The sequence below is a fragment of the Hippopotamus amphibius genome, chromosome 10 (genome assembly GCF_030028045.1).
Source record: "Hippopotamus amphibius kiboko isolate mHipAmp2 chromosome 10, mHipAmp2.hap2, whole genome shotgun sequence".
Taxonomy (NCBI): domain Eukaryota; kingdom Metazoa; phylum Chordata; class Mammalia; order Artiodactyla; family Hippopotamidae; genus Hippopotamus; species Hippopotamus amphibius.
Window position 1 is genome coordinate 32,722,562 of NC_080195.1, and position 21,137 is coordinate 32,743,698.

The following is a 21,137-nucleotide window of genomic DNA, read 5'->3' on the forward strand; positions in this document are numbered from 1 at the left end:
AATCACTCCCAGAAACATCACTTTTCGGCTCCTCTTTGGTTACTCTCTCCAGGAGAGTCTCAGTAACGTCTTTGCGAGGCCGGATAAAGGACTGAGCTGGCATAAGCCTAGCTAAGACGGTTCCAGCTCTCTCTCAAGTGTTGCCCGGTCGCAAGCACCGTCCGCAGCTTCTCCGTCAGGCGGCAGACCCCCCACCCCTGTCCTGCTGGCACATGGGCCCTTGAGACACCCCCAGAACTGCAGTCACGGCTCTCTCAGACTTACGAAGAAAAAAACTGGTCCCTAGCTTCCCTTTGTTGGGTCTTTCCCTTCTCTTCTTTTAAAAATTGTTGTGTCATATATGTAACATAAATTTTGGCATTTCAAACATTTTTAAGTGCACCACAGCAATAAGAATCTCCACATTGTTGTGAAAGTACCACCATCATTCACCTCCAGAACTTGTTCATCTTCCTAAACAAACCCTGAACCCATCAAACACTCCCCATCACCCCCTTCTCCCAAGCCCTGGGAACCACCATTCTATTGTACTTTCTCTCTATGAACTTGACCCCTCCCGGTATCTCATTTAAGTAGTATCATCTAGTGTTTGTCCTTTCGTGGCTGGCTTATTTCGCTTAGAATAATGTCTTCAAGTGTTACCCACATTGTATCGATAGCAGGTGTCAGAACTTCCCTCCTTTTTAAGACTGAGTAATATTCCATTGTATGTGCAGGTCACAGTTTGTTTATCCATTCATGCATCAATGGACACTCGGGTGGCTTCCACTTTGGGGCTGTTATGAATAGTGCAGCTGTGAACATGGGTGTACTACTATTTCTTGTTTGGTTTTGTTTTTAAATCAAAGGCAACGAGGTATAACGTATATACAACAACACGCACCTATCTTACACGTGCAGCTTGACTAGCGTTGACTAGATATAGGACATGCCCATCACCTCAAGAAGTCCGCTGTGTCTCTTTGCAGGCAATCCCTGTCCCCACCCCTCGGCAATCACTGATCTGCTTCCTGTGACTAGAGATTAGTTTTGCCTTTTCTAGAATCTTATGTAAATGGGAATGATACAGAAAATTCTCTTCTGAGTCTGGCTTCTTGTGCTCAGCCTAGTGTTTCTGAGATTCATCTCTGCCGTTACACACCCATAGTTTTTCCTTTATTGCAGAATGTGTTAGTCGACCAGGTGGACAGACCACGGTGGTTCATCGGTTCAGCAGTTGATAGACACTGGATTCTTTCCAGAGTTGGGCATTTGTGAATCAAGCTGTTATAAGAATTTGCAGATCAGTCTTTGGGGAGATGTATGTTTCCATCGCTCTTAGGTAAAAACCAGGGAGTGGATGTGCAGTGAAATATGTGGTCAGTTTATTTTTGACTTTATAAGGAACTGCCAAAATTTTTCTTTTCTTTTTCACATTTATTCTATTTTTTAAATTTATTTCTATTTTTGGCTGCATCGGGTCTTCGTTGTGACATGCAGACTCTTCGCTGTGGCACGTGGGCATTTCTCTAGTTGTGGCATGCAGGTTCTCTCTTCTCTAGTTGTGGAGCTCAAGCTCCAGGGCACGTGGGCTCTGTAGTTCGTGGCACACGGGCTCTCTAGTTGAGGTGTGGGGGCTCAGTAGTTGTGGCCTGTGGGCCTGCTTACCCCGTGGCATGTGGGATCTTAGTTCCCCGATCAGGGATCGAACTGAATTGCAGGGCAGATTCTTTACCACCAGACCAGCAGGGATGTCCCGAAACTTCTTCAAAGTGGTGGTTTGTACACATTCCCAACAGCATATGTGAAAGTTCAAAGTGCTCCACATCCTTCTCCACAGGTCACAAGGTCACCTTTTCCTTGCTAGCTGTGTGAAGTGATGTCTCCTTGTGGTCTTAATTTATAATTCCTTGATGACTAATGGTGTGAACATCTTTTCACATACTTACTGGTCATTCATACCTCTTCTTGGGTGAAGTGTCTGTTTAAGTCTCTTGCTATTTTTTTTTTAAATTTGATTGTTTGTATTATTGAGTTGTAATCACTCTTTATATATTTTGGGTGCAAGTCCTTTGTCAGATATATGTGTTGCAAATATGTATAGCTCCCAGCCTGTGGCCAAACTTTTCATTTTTTAATGGTGTCTTTTGAAGAGAAGATTTTTATTTTGATAAAATCCAGTTTGAGACTTTCCTGGTGGCACAGTGGTTAAGAATCCACCTGCCAATGCAGGGGACACAGGTTCAATCCCTGGTCCAGGAAGATCCCACATGCCATGGAGCAACTATCCCTGTGCATCACAATTACTGAGCCCATGTGCCACAACTACTGAAGCCCACATGCCTAGAGCCTGTGCTCCACAACAAGAGAACCACAGCAATAAGAAGCCCATGCACCGCAGTGAAGAGCAGCCCACACTCGCTGCAACTAGAGAAAGCCCACGCACAGTAATCAAGGACCAACGCAGCCAAAGTTAATTAAAAAATAAAAAATAAAAACAAAGTGATTACCACTGTACTTGGTGTATCCTAAGCACTAAGTTAATGGTATCGTCTATGCAAAAAATAAAAATAAAAAAATAAAATCCAATTTATCAGTTGTTTCATTGTATGGTTCATGTATTTGTTGTCCTACGGGTTCTTTTATATTTGGCTTCTTCTGCTCACTGTTATTCCTAAGATTTATTCATCATGTGTACGGTAGTTCCTTCACTGTTACTGGTGTATGGAATTCCCTTGCAGGTACAGACTGCACATTATTTACCCATTTTATTGGCAATGACATGTGGGTTGTCTTCAGCCATTAAAATTTCACTGCTATGAACACTCTGGTACCCATATCCTGGGACACATGTGCATGTATTTCTCTAGGTTTGCAACAGAGTGGAATTGCTGGGTGAATGATAGGACATGGATAACTTCAACTGCACTGGATAATACCAAGAAGTTTCCAGAAGGAGGTAAACTAATTTACACTCCCGCCAGCAGTTTATAAGAGTTCCATTTGCTTCACATTCTCACCAATGGTTTATATCTTTTTTATCCTTTTCACTTTTACTAATCTGGTGGGTACACAATGGCCGTTCATTTTTCAAACTTTCTTTTTGAATATATTTCAATTAAGCCATACATTTCTCTCTAAATATTTCTTTGGTTGCATCTCATGATTTTTTTTAAATATATTTATTTATTCATTTATTTTTGGCTGCATTGGGTCTTCATTGCTGCGTGAGGGCTTTCTCTAGTTGTGGTGAGCGGGGGCTACTCTTTGTTGTGGTGCACGGGCTCTCAGTGTGGTGGCTTCTCTTGTTGCAGAGCATAGGCTCTAGGCGCACAGGCTTCAGTAGTTCCAGCATGTGGGCTCAGTAGTTGTGGCTCTTGGACTTAGTTACTCTGCCGCATGTGGGATCTTCCCAGCCCAGGGATCAAACCCGTGTCCCCTGCATTGGCAGGTGGATTCTTAACCACTGTGGCACCAGGGAAGTCCTGCATTTCATGATTTTTAAAATCATTTTTATCAGGAAAAAGTCTTAATGTATTCAAAAGTGGATAAAATAGTATAATGAACTCTCCTGTTCTCATTAGCTACTTTCAACAATTATCAGCTCATTGCTAATATTATGTCATTTACACCAATGCTGGGTTATTTTGAAGCAAATCTCATTCACACATATCCTCTCATCTACACAAATTTTTTTGCATTTAACTCTAAAAGAAAATGATCTTTCTAAAAAGAAATACAGGGCTTCCCTGGTGGCACAGTGGTTAAGAATCCACCTGCCAATGCAGGGGACACGGGTTCGATCCCTGGTCCACGGGAAATCCCACATACCTCGGAGCAACTAAACCCGTGCGCCACAACTACTGAGTCTGCGCTCTATAGCCTGCAAGCCACAAATACTGAACCTACAAGCCGCAACTACTAAAGCCCGCTAGCCTAGAGCCTGTGCTCCACAAGAAGAGAAGCCACCACAATGAGAAACCTGTGCACCACAACGAAGAGTAGCCCCTGCTCGCCACAACTAGAGAAAGCCCATGCACAGCAACAAAGACCCAACGCAGCCAAAAAAATAAATTAATAAATAATCCTTAAAAATAAAACCACAATATCATTATATTACACATAAGGTGTAACATAACACACTTAAATAATAACAAACCTCGGATATGATCAAATACACCAGGTTCAACTTTCCTCATATCATAAACATTTCTAGGTTAACTTCCTAGACTCAGGATTCAAATAAGGTCCCCACGTTGCATTTCATTCGCGTCTCTTAAATCTCTTAATTCGTAAGTTCCCACCACATTGCTGCTCTTCCCCCACCTCCTATCCTTTATTATTCTTTGCAATTTACCTGTTGAGGAAATTGAGTCATTTATCCCATAAAGTTTCTCATATTCTAGATTTTGTTGACTGTGTCCCTGGGGTGGTATTAATGTGTTCTGCTCTCTCTCATATTTCCTGTAAACTGATAGACTGAGCCTGATTCTGAATCAGGTTGATTTTTTGGCAAGAATATTTTCATGGATAGTGTGAAAAGCATGTGTCCTGGATGTCTCTCTTATTGTGATGCTAGCAGCATTTGATAACCTTTGCCTAGATCCACTATTTAATATGGGTTGCAAATAATTCAGCTCAAAATATTTTCTAATTTTTATTCTTCTTTGGACCATGAATTACCTAAAAGTGTATTTCTTAATTTCTACACATATGGAGGTTTTCTAGTTATCTGTTTGTTACAGATTTCTAGCATTATCACAAAGTAGTCAGGAGACTTACTCTGTGATTTCAGTCTTTTAGTATTTGTTGAAGCATGCTTTATTGCTTAGTATACAGTCAATTTTTAAAGACAATGCATATTCTGCCATTTTTGCGTGCTGTATTTTACATGTGTTCATTAGCATAATTTTGTTACTCTTGTGCAAGTATCTTGTATCATGACTGATAGAACTAACCTGCTTAGTCACTTTCTTTTACCTAGAAAAGTCATTAAAATCTCCCATGCTGTGCTTTCCTATATACCAGCAGTGAACAAGTGGCATTTGAAATTAAAAACACATCATTTACATTAGCATCCTTTCAAATTAAATACTTAGGTACAAATCCAACAAAATATGTATAAGGTTTATATGAGGAAAACCACAAAACTCTGATGAAAGACATCAAAGAAGAACTAAATAAAGGAAGGGCTATCCCAGTTTATGGACAGGAAGACTCAACATTGTCAGTGAGGCAGTTCTTCCCAACTTGATATAGAGATTCAATCCAATCAGAATCAAAATCTCAGCAAGCTATTTTGTGGATATCAACAAATTGATTCTAAAGTTTATATGAAGAGGCAAAAAACCCCACAATAGCCAACTCAGTATTAAAGAACAAAGTCAGGGGACTACCTGACTTCAAGATTTACTATAAAACTACAATAATCAAGGCAGCATGGTACTGCTCCCTTCCACAAAGAAAAAGAGAGAGAGAGAAATCGATCAATGGAACAGGATAGAAAGCCCAGAAACAGTCTCACATATATGGTCAACTGACTTTTGACAAAGAAGCAAAAGCAATATAATGAAGAAAAGATAATCTTTTCAACAAATGATGCTGGAAAACTGGACATCTACATGCAAAAAAAAAAAAAAAGAAAGAAAGAATCTAGACACAAAATTCAAAACTTAACTCAAAATGGATTATAAACCTAAATGTAAGACACAGAACTATAAAACTCCCAAAAGGTAATGAGGAGACAACCTAGATGATCTTGGGTATAGTCATGATTTTTCAGAGACAACACCAAAGGCATGATCCATGAAAAAAATAATTAGTGAGCAGGGCTTCATTAAAATCTTGAACTTCTGCTTGGTGAAAGACAATATCAAGAGGATCTGAGAAAACAAATCAGACTGGAAGAAAATATTTGCACAAGATATATTTACAAAGGACTGTTATCCAAAATATACAGAGAACTCTTCAAACTCAACAATAAGAAAATGAACAGCACAATTGAAAAATGAGCAAAAGACCTGAGTAGATACCTCACCAAAGAAGACATACAGAAGGCAAGTAAGTGTATGAAAGGATATTCAATGTGTCATTAGGAAACTGCAAATTAATACAACGATGACATACTATCAGAATGGCCAAAATCTAAAACATTGATAACACCAAATGCTGGTGGGGATGTAGAGCAACAGGAACTCTCGTTCATTGCTGGTGGGAATGCCCCACTTTGTAAGACAGTCGGGCAGTTTCTTAAAAAATTAAACATTCTCCTACTACACGATGCAGCAATCACATTCCTTGGGATGTACCCAAATGAGTTTAAAATTTACGTCCACACAAAAACCTGCACATGGATGTTTATAGCAGCCTTATTCATAACTGCCAAAAACTTGGAAGCAACATAGATAAACTGTGGCATGCCTAGACAATAGGATATTATTCAACGATAAAAAGAAATGAACTTTCAAGACATGAAAAGACACTGAAGAAACTTGAATGCATATTAGTAGGTAGAAGGAGCCCATATGAAAAGACTCCACAGGTATGATTCCAACTACATGACATTCTGGAAAAGGCAAAACTAGGGAGACAGCAGAAGATCGGTGATTGGCAGGGTGTGAGGGAGAAGGAAGGATGTATAGGTGGGACACAGGGATTTCAGGGCAGTGAAACTATTTTGTATGATACTACAGTGGTGGATATATGATATATATTTGTCAAAGCCCAAAGAAGGTACACCAGGAGTGAACCCTGATGTAAACTATGAACTGGGGGTGATTATGATGTGTGATGTAGGTTCATCAATTGTAACAAATGTACCACTGTAGGAGAGGATTCCTTAGTGGGGGAGGTGTGCGTACGTGGGCACAGGGTGTATACAGGAAATTTCTGTACATTCAGCTCAATTTGTGTAATCTAAAACTGCTCTAATATAGTTTATTAATTCAGAAAGAAATCTCTCACTGTGACTAGATTTTGAAAATTTCTTTTCATCGTTTTGCCTTTTGCTTTAAATTTTTGGTATCCTTATTTTTTGCTTTCTCAGAAACAGCTCATAATAGAATTTTTAGGGTTTTTTTCCTAAAAATCTTTGTCTTTTAGATGGAATATTAGTCCATTTCAAAAATAAGTTATGAACATATTGGGGTTTAAGTCTTCTTATTTTGTTGTTTCCGCTATTAAGCAGGTTACCGCTTGTCTGGGTTTTTTCTCTCCCTCGCTCCCTTCTATGGGACTTATTATTGTATTTTATCATCCCAGTTCCCCTTATACTATTTTGGAAGTTACACACTCTGTTTCTATTCTTTTAGTGGTTCCCTGGAAATTAAAATATGCATTCAGAATTTATCAAGAGCTAATGTTAATCAAGACAATGTAAGGACATTAAAACGCTTTCACTCAATTTGTCCTCTCCTAACTTGTGTGCAATTGTATTTTAATTATATACACATATATGTGCGTATAATCATTTAGATTTGCCCACATATTTTCCCAAATATTGGTTTAACATTAGAAAAGCAGTCAGTCACTAATTATTAGAGAAATGCAAATCAAAACTACAATGAGGTATCACCTCACACCAGTTAGAATGGGCATCATCAGAAAATCTGCAAACAGTAAATGCTGGAGAGGGTGTGGAGAAAAGGGAGCCCTCTTGCACTGCTGGTGGGAATGTAAATTGATACAGCCACTATGGAGAACAGTATGGAGGTTCCTTGCAAAACTAAAAATAGAGTTACCATGTGCTCCAGCAATCCCACTACTGGGCATATACCCAGAGAACACCATCATTCAAAAAGACACATGCACTCCAATGTTCACTGCAGCACTATTTACAACAGCCAGGACATGGAAGCAACCTAAATGTCCATCAAGAGATGAATGGATAAAAAAGATGGGGTACATATATACAATGGAATATTACTCAGCTGTAAAAAGCAATGAAACTGGGACATTTTTAGAGACATGGATGGACCTAGAGACTGTCATACAGAGTGAAGTGAGTCAGAAAGAGAAAAACAGATATCGTATATTAACTCATATATGTGGACTATAGCAAAATGGTACAAATCAACCTGTTTGCAAGGCAGAAATAGAGACACAGATGTAGAGAACAAACATATGGACACCAAGTGGGGAAAGCAGGGAGGGCTGGGGGGAATGAATTGGGAGATTGGGATACCAAATTGTACACTCTAAATATATACAGTTTATTGTTATGTTAACTGTATCTCAAGAAAAGCTCTTAAAAAAAAAAGCAGTCGACATTTTGGCCACGTTAACAGATTATAGGAGAAAAAAATCATATCAATTCTCAATAGATGCAGAAAAAGCATTTGATAATATTCAACATATGTTTATGATAAAAAAAAAAACCTCAAAAAAACTAGGGACTGAATGAATTTTCTTTCATCTGATCAAGGGTATACCTGCTCTTACCACTTCTAGTCAACACTGTGCTGAAGGTCGAACTCAGTGCTGAGAGGCCTGAAAAAGGAAAAAGGTATAAAAATTGGAAATAGGAACTCTCATTTTTTTGCTGTGACATATAGGTAAATAGCCTAAGAATCTGTAGATAAATTATTAGAATTACTAGGTGAATTTTAAAAGGTTACTGGATACAAGGGCAAAAAACTAAAATCACTGAAATTTTTGTATACCAAAAATAAAATAAAATTTTAAAAAGATATTTTAATAGTTTCAAAAATATTAAATATCCAAAAATAAAATAACAAAGCACAGAATCTCTATGCAAAAACTATCAATAAAAATTTTTGATAGAAATTAAAGAAGTCAAACAAATGCATCACGGTAAATGAATGGGAGAGTCAGTACTGTTAAGATGTCAATTTTCATCAAAATGATTTTAAGGATCTATGCAATCACAGCAAAATGTCATTAGGACTTTTGAAGGAATCTGAGAAGCTAATTCTAAAAATATATGGGCAGAAATTCCCTGGTGGTCGGGTGGTTAGGGCTCCACCCATCCACTGCATGGGGCATGGGTTCACTCCCTGGCTGGGGAACTAAGATCCTGCAAGCTGTGCTGCAAGGCCAACAAAATAAAAAATAAAAATATATGGGCAGACAAAAGGCCTAAAGGGTCAACCATCTCTGAAGAAGAAAAACAACTTAGGAGGAATTGTTTTACTTAATATCAAGACTTATCATAAGGTTACAATAATTAAGACAGGATGGATACACAGATCAGGTAGTCCAGATATAGATCTATGCATATATGGACACTTGATTTAGAGAGGCTGCGAAAGATAGTGATGTTAAAACTGTATATCCACGTGGGAAGAAAATGAAACTGGTCCCCTACCTCATGCTTTGAACAATAATCAATTCCAGGTATATTTAAAAATTAACTATGTAAGCAAAACAATGAAGCTATTAGAAATTACTCTAGAGAGAATACTATTATAACCTCAGGGTAGGAACAGATTTCTCAACCCAGGCAGAAAAAGCTCTACCCATAAAGGAAGAACTCTGTTCATCAAAAGACACAGTTAAGAAAGTGAAAGGGCAGTTAGACTAGAAGTCAACCACAAGAAAAAACTGCAGAAAACACAAACACGTGGAGGCTAAACAACTAAATGGTCACTGATCACAGAAGGAATTAAAGAAATACTTGTAGACAAATGAAAACAAAATCACAAAAAATCCAAAATTTACAGCATGCAGCGAAAGTAATTTTAAGAGGGAAGTTTATAGCAATACAAGCTTACCTCAGGAAATAAGAAAAATCTCAAACAACCTAAACTTACACCTAAAGCAACTAGAGAAAGAAGAACAAACAGAACCCAAAGTTAATAGAGGGAAAGAAAGCATAAAGATCAGGGCAGAAATAAATGAAATAGAGACAGAAAAGGAAGGAAGGAAGGAAGGAAGGAAGGAAGGAAGGAAGGAAGGAAGGAAGGAAGGAAGGAAGGAAGGAAGGGAAGGAAAAAGATCAGTGAAACTAAAAGCTCATTCTTTGAAAAGATAAACCAAATTGATAAACCTTTAGCCAGACTCATCATGAAAAAAGAGGAGAGGATCCAAATCAATAAAATCAGAAATGAAAAAGAAATTACAACCAACACTACAGAAATACAAATGATCATAGGAGTAGTTACTACAAGCAAAAACCACTACAAGCAATTATACACCAATAAAATGGACACCCTAGAAGAAATGGACAACTTCTAAGAAAGGTACAATCTCCCAAGACCGAACCAGGAAGAAATAGAAAATATGAACAGACCAATTACCAGTAATGAAATTGAATCAGTAATTTTAAAATTCCCAATAAACAAAGACCAGGCCCAGATGGCTTCACAGGTGAATTCTATCAAACATTTGGAGAAGATTAAAGCCTATTCTCAAACTCTTCCAAAAAATTGCAGACAATGGAACACTTCAGAACTCATTCTACGAGGCCAGCATTACCCTGATACCAAAATGAGACAAAGATACGACAAAAAAAAGAAAATTACAGGCCAATATCACTGGTGCAGATAGATGCAAAAATCCTCAACATAATACTAGCAAACCAAATCCAACAATATGTTAAAAGGATCATACATCATGATTAAGATTTATCCCAGGGAAGAAAGGATTTTTGAATATCTGCAATTGAATTTGATACACCACATTAACAAATTGAAGAATGAAAACTATATGGTCATCTCGATAACTGCAGTCAAAGTTTCTGATAAAATTCAACATCCGTTTATGATAAAAACTCTCCAGAAAGTGGGCATAGAGGGAACCTACCTCAACATAACAAAGGCCATATGTGACAAACCCACAGCTAACATCATACTCAATAGTGAAGAGCTGAAAGCATTCCTTTCAAGATCAGGAACAAGACAAGGGTACCCACTTGCCACTTTTATTCAACATAGTGTTGGAAGTCCTAGCCAAAGCAGTCAGACAAGAAAAAGAAATAAAAGGAATCCAAATTGGAAAAGAAGTAAAACCATCACTGTTTGCAGATGACATGATACTACACATAGAAAATCCTAAACACACTACCAGAAAAAGAATAGAGCTCATCAATGAATTCAGTAAAGTTGCAGGATACAAAATCAATATACAGAAATCTGTTGCATATCTATACATTAACAACAAAATATCAGAAAGATAAATTAAGGGAAAAGTCCCATTTACAATTGCATCAAAAAGAATAAAATATCTGGGAGCCCCCAAAGAAATAACAAGACAGGATGTAATGGCTGGTTGGGACCTGTTTTGCTTTGTTTTCCTCTGTAATTTTAATAGAATTCCTTCCTCGGCCTTTTACGGTTGTTCTTGTGACGCTCTGTATTGTTCAGTTTTCAGATTCACGACTGTCTCTCCATCAAGAACCCTTTAGGGATGTCAAGTTAGGGGTTCTAGTCAATTCTGGTTTTTTCCCTTAAACAGGAGCTAGACAAACTTTTTTAAAATTGTGTAATTATTCCATTTTGCAAGAGGTCCTTGCCTCCAACAAAGGCACTTTGTCACTGTCTCCTAGTCAACGTATAACTGTTCTCACTTTCTCTGAAAAACTAGGATCAAATTCAGTCATTTTGACATAACTGACTACAAGCGCTTTTCTAACCTTCTTTTAAAAAGAAAATGAAATCAACCAATTTGGTAAATGTAATACATCAATTAAACAATTAGAGCTTGTTTGTACACGATGGGGCAGAGCCTCAGTCCTAGCAAAGAGGTTTTGTGTATCATTGTTTTTCTTCACTTTGTTCACAAGAGACTTTGAACTTAGGATAAGAGTTGAAGGGTTTTCAATGACATTTTCAAAAACAGAAGATCCTGAGGCTCAAAAAGCTCTTTAAGGCCAATGTAAATAACTTGAAAGGTGATCTGAACGGCTGGTCTCCCGGCATTAACTGGATGTCAGTTTTTCGATGCTTATTCGTAGAAACCCTGGCGAGTCCCGGCACGGTAGCTCTCTAAGGCAGGCACAGGTGATGAGTTTATCTCAGTTCACCTGCTTGCCTTTGTTTTCTCCTCTTCGTGCGTGCATAAACTTTTTCAAAACAGGTAAAAATGAACACGTCATCCCAGAGAAAGCTTAACTTTTTGAAAGTTGCTTAAACGTGACTTTCAGAAATGTCTGTTAGTATAGAGTTAAGTGTTAGAATATCTTTTCTTGCTAACAAGAATGTATCTCTCCCTTTCAGAGTTTACTCACAAGAGTCACAGGAAAATAATTCCCTACGACTACATCTGTCTACTGTTTTAAAAGAGCTCGAGAAACCAAAGCCCATCAGACTCCATGGCTTTTCTTATTTCAGGCAAAAATGACACCTGCCACCTTTTTGAGGTTTATGGCATCTGTACACCCACATTTAGGCTCCTTATTAACATAGCCAGGAATCGCAGTTAAGCCCAATTTGTAGCTGTCATTCTGGAAAGAAAATCCATGGGTCTGTTCTGCATCAAATAACCATACCAACTCACCTAACAAACCCAACCTGCCCCTTAAAGGAAATTGATTAACACATGAGCTGGGTTGTGTTTTGGGGATTTTCCGCTTTTAATTGGCAACGCTCAAGAATTCCAGACATTGGACAACACGAATGTCACTCTACATGGTCTTTAGTTCACTTCTAGAACGTCACTTGAATTTTTAGATTGCTTGTAAGTTATATCAGGAACATGGACCTCCCCTGCCCTTTGTCATAACTCTGCTTGCTTTGTTCTGCCAACAAGGACAGCCATTTTTTCTCTTTTCACTATGCTTTTCCATTATCATCCTTGACCCATTATCTTGTACATAATGAAAAGATGAAAGGACAAAAACCACCACACACTGCGCAGGGTGTCACAGGGAGAACCTAAAACAGTAATTCTCACCTAAAGAGCTAGCGCTGGCAACCTGACATCTGGTGTTCAGTGAATACGCACGGTTGTCACCACGCTACAGAGGAAATTGGTACCCCCTGGGGTGCTCAGAAAGCCCATATAGAAAAATGATTCCTGGAACCCTAGTAACCGAAGGCATACCAGCAGATCCTAAACATGGTTAGAACAAGGCTCTCAGCAGTACACACGTTAATTAAGGGTGCTGTCATTTTCTTCCCACACCTACCTTCTGAGAGAGTGAGCTGGCCAGATGGTAAACAGTGAAGGAGAGCACCTCCTCACCCTGATCACTCGAGTTGGCTATACATGGAATTACTCCAATTATATTTTACATGTAATACATGGTGGGGGTTGTTATAATACATTCTTTGGTCACATTATCTCCTTGGTAGAAAAATCAGAATTGTTATGTTGAATTCATTTAAGGCAGGTAGTCTGCAGTAGCAAAGGCAGTGTATGTTTTTGAGACAATTCACTAATAACTGTGGCTACTGAAGCAAGCACTCAAGGGAAACAAACCATTTATTTGCTGGAGATGACATGACTACGTGGCCTAAAACTCCGATGGCACAAAGTGTAGAGCAAACATCGGCTACGGAGACTGTTCACGTCCACTTCCTAAATTCCTGACTCGGTGGGAAACAGCAGCAGATCAGGTCAGGAGGGCATGAAAACCTGCATCTGCCGTGTCACCTCTCTACCCCGAGAAGCTGGCAGTTTCCCAAAGCTGAATCTAATTCTGGAATCTGCCTTATATCCAACATTCTTAACCATGAGAGGCGAGCACATAAACTCAGAAAACATCAAAAAAGATCGTCAATGTTTAGGACCTGGATTTCTGGCAAATCTCCCTAGATTACACAATCAGGTTAACTGAGATGAGAAAAAACACTGCTTTGTTCCAAGCGGGAGCTCCCTGTTACTGCAACTGTATTTCCTTTTTTTGGTTGGATGAATTACAATCTCTTTGGAAGGTTTTCAAATAGGTTTCCCTAAAAAATCCAAAGTGAGGTTATAATACCATTTTCTTTGGAAAAGGGAAAAACCATCTATATTCTTGGCACTGAAACACTGTATGAATGAAAACTGAAATTTCAAAGCCAAGGTCATAAACTTATACTTGCTACACAAAGAGGAACATGAAAAGGCTAATATTTCTAAGTCTCTCTGTGTAGAAAAAGAACTGGAGAAATTGAAACACTTGGGAGAAAAATTCCACATGCAAGACAGACATCCAAAATGGCTCAACATAATTTATTTCCTTTTTTTTATGTTAAAATGTACAGAGTTCTTTTGAAAGTACTTGCTAGAAAGGGGAAAAAAAAGTGATATTACATACAGGAGAGGAAGGAGACCAGCTGGCCCAGGAGCGCGTGACATGGAGAAGTACAAAGGCATCTAGGCACCCCTTCCCCTTAGCTTACAAGTCACCATGAACAAAGTACAAAGAGGCTACAAAACAGGAAAAGCAAATATAAAGAGACAGGAATAGACTCAGCTTCATGTGTACATGCGGCTTTTAGAGGCGTCTGGAGCTCTACTCACACACTCTGGAGAGCTCTTTAAAGAGAATTTTTATCTTTCTTAAAATAGTTTTTAATATTCTACAACAAAGATAAAAAATTTTAAAGATGGAATGAAATGAAAAAGCTCTTATTTTAAAAGGCATCAAAGTCACTAACAGTGAGTTTTTAAATTTCTTTTTTAGAAGATTACCCAAGTTATTTTGCTAAAAATACATTTTTTTTAAACAGAAGTGAAAAAATGACAGGTACCAATATTACTGTGTTGGATAATTTCTTTTATAATATAGAAAAGAACAGTTTCTCTACAATAGTTCTAAAATCACAAAAAGGCTTGTGGAAAAGGGAGCTGCCTGATTGAATTTTTTTTTTTTTTTTAAAGAAACAAAACCAAACACAACCGCAAACCAACAGAAACTGAACTCACGGCCCTCATTTCAACAGCTTCTCCTTCTGCCTTGACCCACCCTCCTCCCAATACACCTCCCTCCCTCCCGACCCACCCCATCCCCACCCCAACCAGGAAGCAATGACAGCGCTGAAGAGTAGGCAGAGGGCAGCACAGTGCACGTTCTACACAGAGGACTGGGAACTGGAACAGTATATACAGAGAAACTGGGTCCTACACAGCCTTGCACATGCTCAGAATCGATAGCGGTAAGATGTGGAATTCTGCCTTTTTCTACCTAACACGTTTAATTGAGAAAGTCAATTAAAGTGTATAAAAAAACCCAACAAACCTGTGCATTTGAAAAAATTTAATGCCTAATTGGTACTTCAAAAATTTATCTATATAAAATGTACAAATAAAGGAGAGAATTTAATGCTTACAGGTATTTCTTTAAGCAGTACTTCCCCCTTTTGGATATTTGACTGCACATACCAAGTGGTATAATAGTGTCCATCTTCCAATGATGGAACATATATATGTATATATACGTGTGTATATATATATACGTATATATGTATATATATTTTTTACCTATCCCTGGAGCAAGTAACAAGAAGAGAATGGGCGAACTGGCTGCACAAGAGAAAAGAGAACGAAGTTGGGAGCAACATAGGAGCCTGCTAAAACCCTGCTGTCCAGATTTGCCCTACTATGCTGGTGGTTGGTTTTTCCCTCTTCTCTTCAGCCACTCACAGGAGAGGGGCTGGTGCACTCTGATTCACAGGGGAGGAACTCAGGATCTCAAAAGACAAAGGAAAACTAGAGGTATGTATCACTGAAGTAGCTATAAAACTCACACCACGATCTCCCTCACGACACACATTCTGCGTCACCTCTTCCAACACAAAGTAAACAGTGTCAAAGGTTAGTCAGGTATTTCCCGAGTCACTGACATGCAGTCATCCACCAACCCTTTATGCGAGAATGTAAGAGGCTAATCACTGGGGACTGCTGTTTGAGTTTACTCAGAGTCAAAGGCTCAAGAATCAAGACCCTTAGCATCTCAAAGTACATACTAAAAACAAGAGGCTGCGTGGAATAGCACTATGGCTGATTCACCAGGCGGTAAAAAACAAGAGGTTAGTTTCCTCTTTTTGATTGTTAATTGACCATCTATTCCTCCAAGGCTGGATTAGGATTGCAAAGAGCTCTCCTCTGAGATTCTGCTGTTAATTGAGACTTACAGTATTTTTGTGTCTCTGAGTGTTGAGTGGGAGTAGTTTAAAAAAATTATATTACACTTGATTAAGAAAAACAAACGTTTCAATGAAGTCCATCTATAAAGAAACATTCTTGGGGGAAGGTTTCAAGAGGGGTGTGTGTGTGTGTGTGTGTGTGTGTGTATATATGTGTATGTGTAGGGAGTGGAGGGGATTTTAAGAGGAGAAGCATTTTCCTGCCTCACTTTATTAATAATAATAATAATATTAACAATAATAATAAGTTTAAGGAGCTTGGGTTGTTCTCCATGTCCCCGTCCGAGTCTCCCGTAAGTGCCTCCTGCTGGAATGAAGTAGGGAATGAAAGGCTGGGTGTGGAGGAAAGGGTCTGGCTAACCCTCGAGATGTATATATAACATTTAAAAATGACAACACTGGGAGCTGCAAACACTGAGGGGAAACATACATCTTAAAATAAAATAAAGATAATTCACTTTTACACAAATTCTGTCCATGTGGTGTGTAAAGAAAGTAAGGCTCTTTTTAATTATGAAAAGATTTTTGTGCATGTTTCCCCATCCCCAAATCCATTTTTAGATGAGTTCTATTGTAAAATGTTCAAGATTGTGAAGAAAACCAAAACCCAGAACAAAATGAACCCCCCGAAAAAGAGAAGACCAGGTTTTCTAAAAAATAAAATAAACCAAAGAAAAATTCCTCTAAATCTACAGCAATATTTTAACTGGAAAAAAGGTCCATTTTTCTCTGGTTTGTCAGTATAAAAGGTTCCTTTATTTATATATATTTAAGTTCCTCACTGCAAGTTTGCCGTGCTCATCTTCTCATGTAAGGTCCGTTGAGTGACTGCTTGGGCACGCCAGCAGCGTTCATGTAGCTGTGATGGGAGGGGCCAGTGTACATCATGTTTCCATGAGGGTTTGGCTGCATAGGCTGCTGGGTGTAGGCCTGGCTCCCCATCATCCCCATCTGCATCTGCATAGGATACTGTGCTGTCTGGTTCATGTAGGCAGGGTTACTATGGTAACTGCTGTTCATCATGGGCTGTGTCATTCGATAGCTGTTCATGGCATTCAAGGTGTTCATATTCATGGAATTGACATTATAGGCGGGGGTTGGCATCAAATTAACCCCCATGTTCATGCCACGCTGAACAGCCAATGCGCGAGGGCCAGCCTGCATGGCGACCGCGGGTGGGCTGCGGCCATACAGCTGCTGCTGGTGAGCCGCCGCGGAGGGCAGGGGCGCGGACTTGGAGCGGATGGAGATGTGCCCCTTGACCGGCATCTGCCCTTGCAGCCTCTGAGTGTGGGCAATGCCAATGTTGGTGGCAGACATGTTGCACTGCAGCAGAGGGGACGTGAGGTTCATGGTGGTGGGGGCCAAGTTTGGGGGCGGCGTCATGGTGGCTTGTGCTTGCGGGGTCCCAGCTAAGGGGTGGGATGGAGCCAGCTGAGCCAGTCCCGTGTTGGACAGAGAAACGCTGGTTGCATAGGAAGTCACAGCAGGAGAATGGCTGTAAGGCATGGCGTGAGGGTCCATGATGGTGTTGGTCAGCTGCTGCAACTTGGCGAGGCTGAAGGTGGCCGACGGCTGGGAGTAGCTGCCGGCCCCGAAGTCCCCGGGAATCCTCTCGTAGATGCTGATGTTGCCCGTGCCTCCAGATTCCGGGATCTCCATGATCATGGGGGTGGGGGGGAAGCTGTTGTTCATGCTGCACTGGGACAGCGGGGGCTGCGGCGGGGCCGGGGGCTGCTGGGGCTGCGGGGGCGGCGGGGGCGGCTGCTGGGGCGGCGGCGGCTGCGGGGCCGGCGGCTGCGGCTGGGGCGGCGGCGGCTGCGGCTGGGGCGGCGGCGGCGGGGGCGGCTGCTGGGTGCTGGGAGGCCTCTCCACGGCGCAGCTCTGCGGGGACTTGATGCTGCAGCTGGCGGCGGGCGGGGCGCTGCTCTGGGGCATCAGGCTGCAGCTGCCGCCCATGCCGGCCATCTGCTGGGTGACCACGCAGCTGCTCTGGGTGAGGCTGCTGGAGGACGACAGCCCGCCGTAGGAGCAGCTGCTCTGGGAGGAGCTGTTCCCGCAGATGCTGCCGCCCATGGTGGAGTCGTAGCTGCTGGGGTTCTCGTAGTTCTCCGTGGTGCTCTCGATGCTGCCCAGGTCGCTGAAGCCGCTGTCCACCACCTGCTGGGAGTGGTCTGATACGGAAGGCACATCCATCATGGGGCTGGTCTCCATGTTCTGCATAGACGGCGCGGACAGGGATCCCTGCTCGGGGCTGATCTGGGTGTAGCCCCCCTCGAGGGCGGGCACGCTGGGGCTGCTGACGGAGCGCACCGACTGGCTGGGGTGGGACTGGACAGAAGACAGCGGGCTGTTGTGGTCTGAAGTGTGGCAGTCCTCCACCAGGGACAGCTGCGGGTCCTCGTCGGCCTGGGTGTAGCTCTGCAGGGTCTGGCAGGCCGCCAGGGTCTCCTCGCAGTCCTGGTAGGCGCCTGCGTGCTCGCCGCCCTCCTCCTGAGTCAAAGACTGCACAGCCTGCACGGTCTCCAGGTCCAGCTCGCTGTGCGGGATCTCCTCCTCCTCCTTCAGCCCCAGCAGCTCCTCTTTAGGGTGTGAGTCCTCCTCGTGGTCGTCCTCAGAGCCAGGCACATGCTCCGACACCACCGACGCTTCCTGGGAAGTCTGCTCCTCCTCAGAATCTGGCTCTGTCTCCTCCTTGTCTTTTGTGTGCTCCCGACTGCTCTGCACATTAGGATCTAAAAAAGACTCCTGGCCGCCAGGCTCCTCCTTGGGATCCTCCCGAGCCGGTGGCTCCTCAGGCTCCTCCTTCTTCGCGGGCTCCAGGTGGCCGTCATCTTCATCATCCGCATCGTGGTCCTCACTCTGGTTGGTCTCTGCAGCCGTGCCCTCCTCCTCCTCCTCACGCTCCTGCCGCACCGTCTCCGCGGGCTCCTCCTCTGACGGCCTCTGCTCCGTGGGGACGCGGGGCTTCTCCTCCTCCTCCTCGCCTGCCTCGGGCTCCTTGGCTTCGGTCTCGGGGCTGCTGCTGTCTGCCGGAGAGGCCACCCTGATGTCACTGCTGGTGGTGTCCTCCTCCTCCCCCTCCTCGACCTCCTCCACTTCAAGGGGCAGCTCTTCCTCTTCCTTCCTTTCCTCTGTTAACGGCAAGTCTTCTTTTGGTTCGACAGTTTCTTCATTCTCTGGAATTTGGGGTTTACGTCCAGGTTTAGGAAGGGGGACAACGGGCTCAACAACGCACTCTTGAGTTGAGATGGGCACCATCTCCCGACTCAACTTAAATCCTGGCTTGCGACCAGGTCTCTTCTTCCAGTGGACTGGTTTGCGGCTCTTGCCCTTGGGCCATCCTTTCTTCTTTTTCATGGGCGTGGATGTATCTGGCTCAAGTGGAGAATCCTTCACATCACATTTTCTCAAGAGAGATACTGGCTTTAGGATAGGAGTGTCTGCATAGGGGGGATAAAAAATAGAAATAGATTACAGGATCTTGTATTTTCTAGGGCCTTTTTCTGAGACCACATGTACAAGAGAAATGATTTTATTAATCATCCTAAACTATCTTCGTTTTCAAGTTAAGTATCTAAAGGAAAAACCTATTCCATGATATCTTCTAAAGTCACACAGTGAACCGGCAGGACAACGAAAGAATCCTGGTCCACCCACGAGGTTCAAGCCAGTTCAAGTTTATCATCACCAACCTCATGGCTCTGGGAAGCTACTTTTAAGATTCGGTGTCATCATCTATAAACGGAGATAAGCTTCATAAGGATTCAAACACTACATCGTTCTTACAGTGACTTTAGACAAGCTGTATTTATTGTGTAAGTTACAAATCAGCTCATTTCTTCTTCTAATTTTTCCCATCTGCAATTTATATTATTGGTCTGGTTTTCTTAGTTTCTACAAAATCATTACTTCAGGTAATACTGTGAGCCAATTACTCCAGGCCACGCTGGAGCAATCCTACAAGAGCACTTCCCAGCCAGTGTTGTGTTTGTATAGGAAGAGCTGCAAGGCATGTAGTCCTGGACAAATACCGACCTGAAGCAAAAGTTAATGCACCAATGACAATGGTTTATTAGAAATAAATCTGATATGAGCATTGCTTTGTCCCTATTAATTTTTCCTATTTCTAAAAAACTATAAAATATGCAGAGCATACAATTTACCCTTTTAACATTTTTAGGTGTACAGTTTGGTAAGGCATTAAGTACATCCACATTTCCTATTAATGTTTAAAGAGAAGACCAGCAAGGTAAGAACAGGATTTGGCTGGGGGTGGGGGGAAACCACTGGTAGGACTAAAAAGGTGCAGTTAGCAGTAATAGCCTGAAAATAAACAAAGGAAGTGGCTACATTAGAGAAAAATTTGTCCAATAGGAACTTAGAGGATACTATTTTAATCTATGATGATCCAAGACAGCATTTTACCAAAGTGCCACATTTTTTACAAAATAAATTTTTGGTTTCCTACTTATATACCTCAAAATATAACATAAAATTCTGGAAATTCATGCAAAATAAAGCAAAAAATTGAGTCATCACTACATTAAAAGTATTTATTATACAAAAATATGAGCCTGAAGAAAATGCAAGTTGTCTACTAGATCTGAAATTGAGTGAATTTATTTTCAAAAGGAGAGTAAAAGCCCAGCTAGTTAGTACATAAAAGCTATAGGTTATTGTACCAAGAGTGGACCACGAGGTTCCTTCTAATTCGCCCAGCAAAGCAGCGCAGCTCCGTCTAACCCCAGCAAGGCAGGCCCTGCAGACGGAGGCAGCACCACACACAGGCACAAACCTGAGGCGACGACGTGAACGACTAGTTTGGGACCCAAGTCATATATGAGCCTGTTTTTTTCCGTCTCTAAAGAGGAAAGGACAGCAAGTCTAGTCATTGGATTTTTAGCTATGTCATAAAATTTAACTTATTTTGAGGTACTGTTATCATTTTTATTAGAAATTTGCTACTTGTTGAGTAAGACGTATCAGAGATGTGATTCAGGAACAGACTTGAAGCAAGTCCAGTTTACACGTATCTGACCTTATTTGAGAACCACTTCTAATCAGTTAGTCATTGAAACAATATTTACTGAGTGCCTATTCTAAGCACTCAGCATATACAATTAGCCA

At 41.3% G+C, this 21,137-nt stretch overlaps 1 protein-coding gene across 1 annotated transcript in view; it reads right to left on the minus strand.

The window, feature by feature from the left end:
- Positions 1 to 14,879: 14,879 nt before the first annotated feature.
- The window catches only part of KAT6A (lysine acetyltransferase 6A), a 113,752-nt gene continuing 107,494 nt past the window's right edge, over positions 14,880 to 21,137 (minus strand). Inside the window, exon 17 of the mRNA XM_057696940.1 lies at positions 14,880 to 19,450. Within this exon, the coding sequence (XP_057552923.1) occupies positions 16,806 to 19,450 (2,645 nt within the window). The 3' untranslated portion in view covers positions 14,880 to 16,805. The remainder of the gene's footprint in view (positions 19,451 to 21,137) is intronic.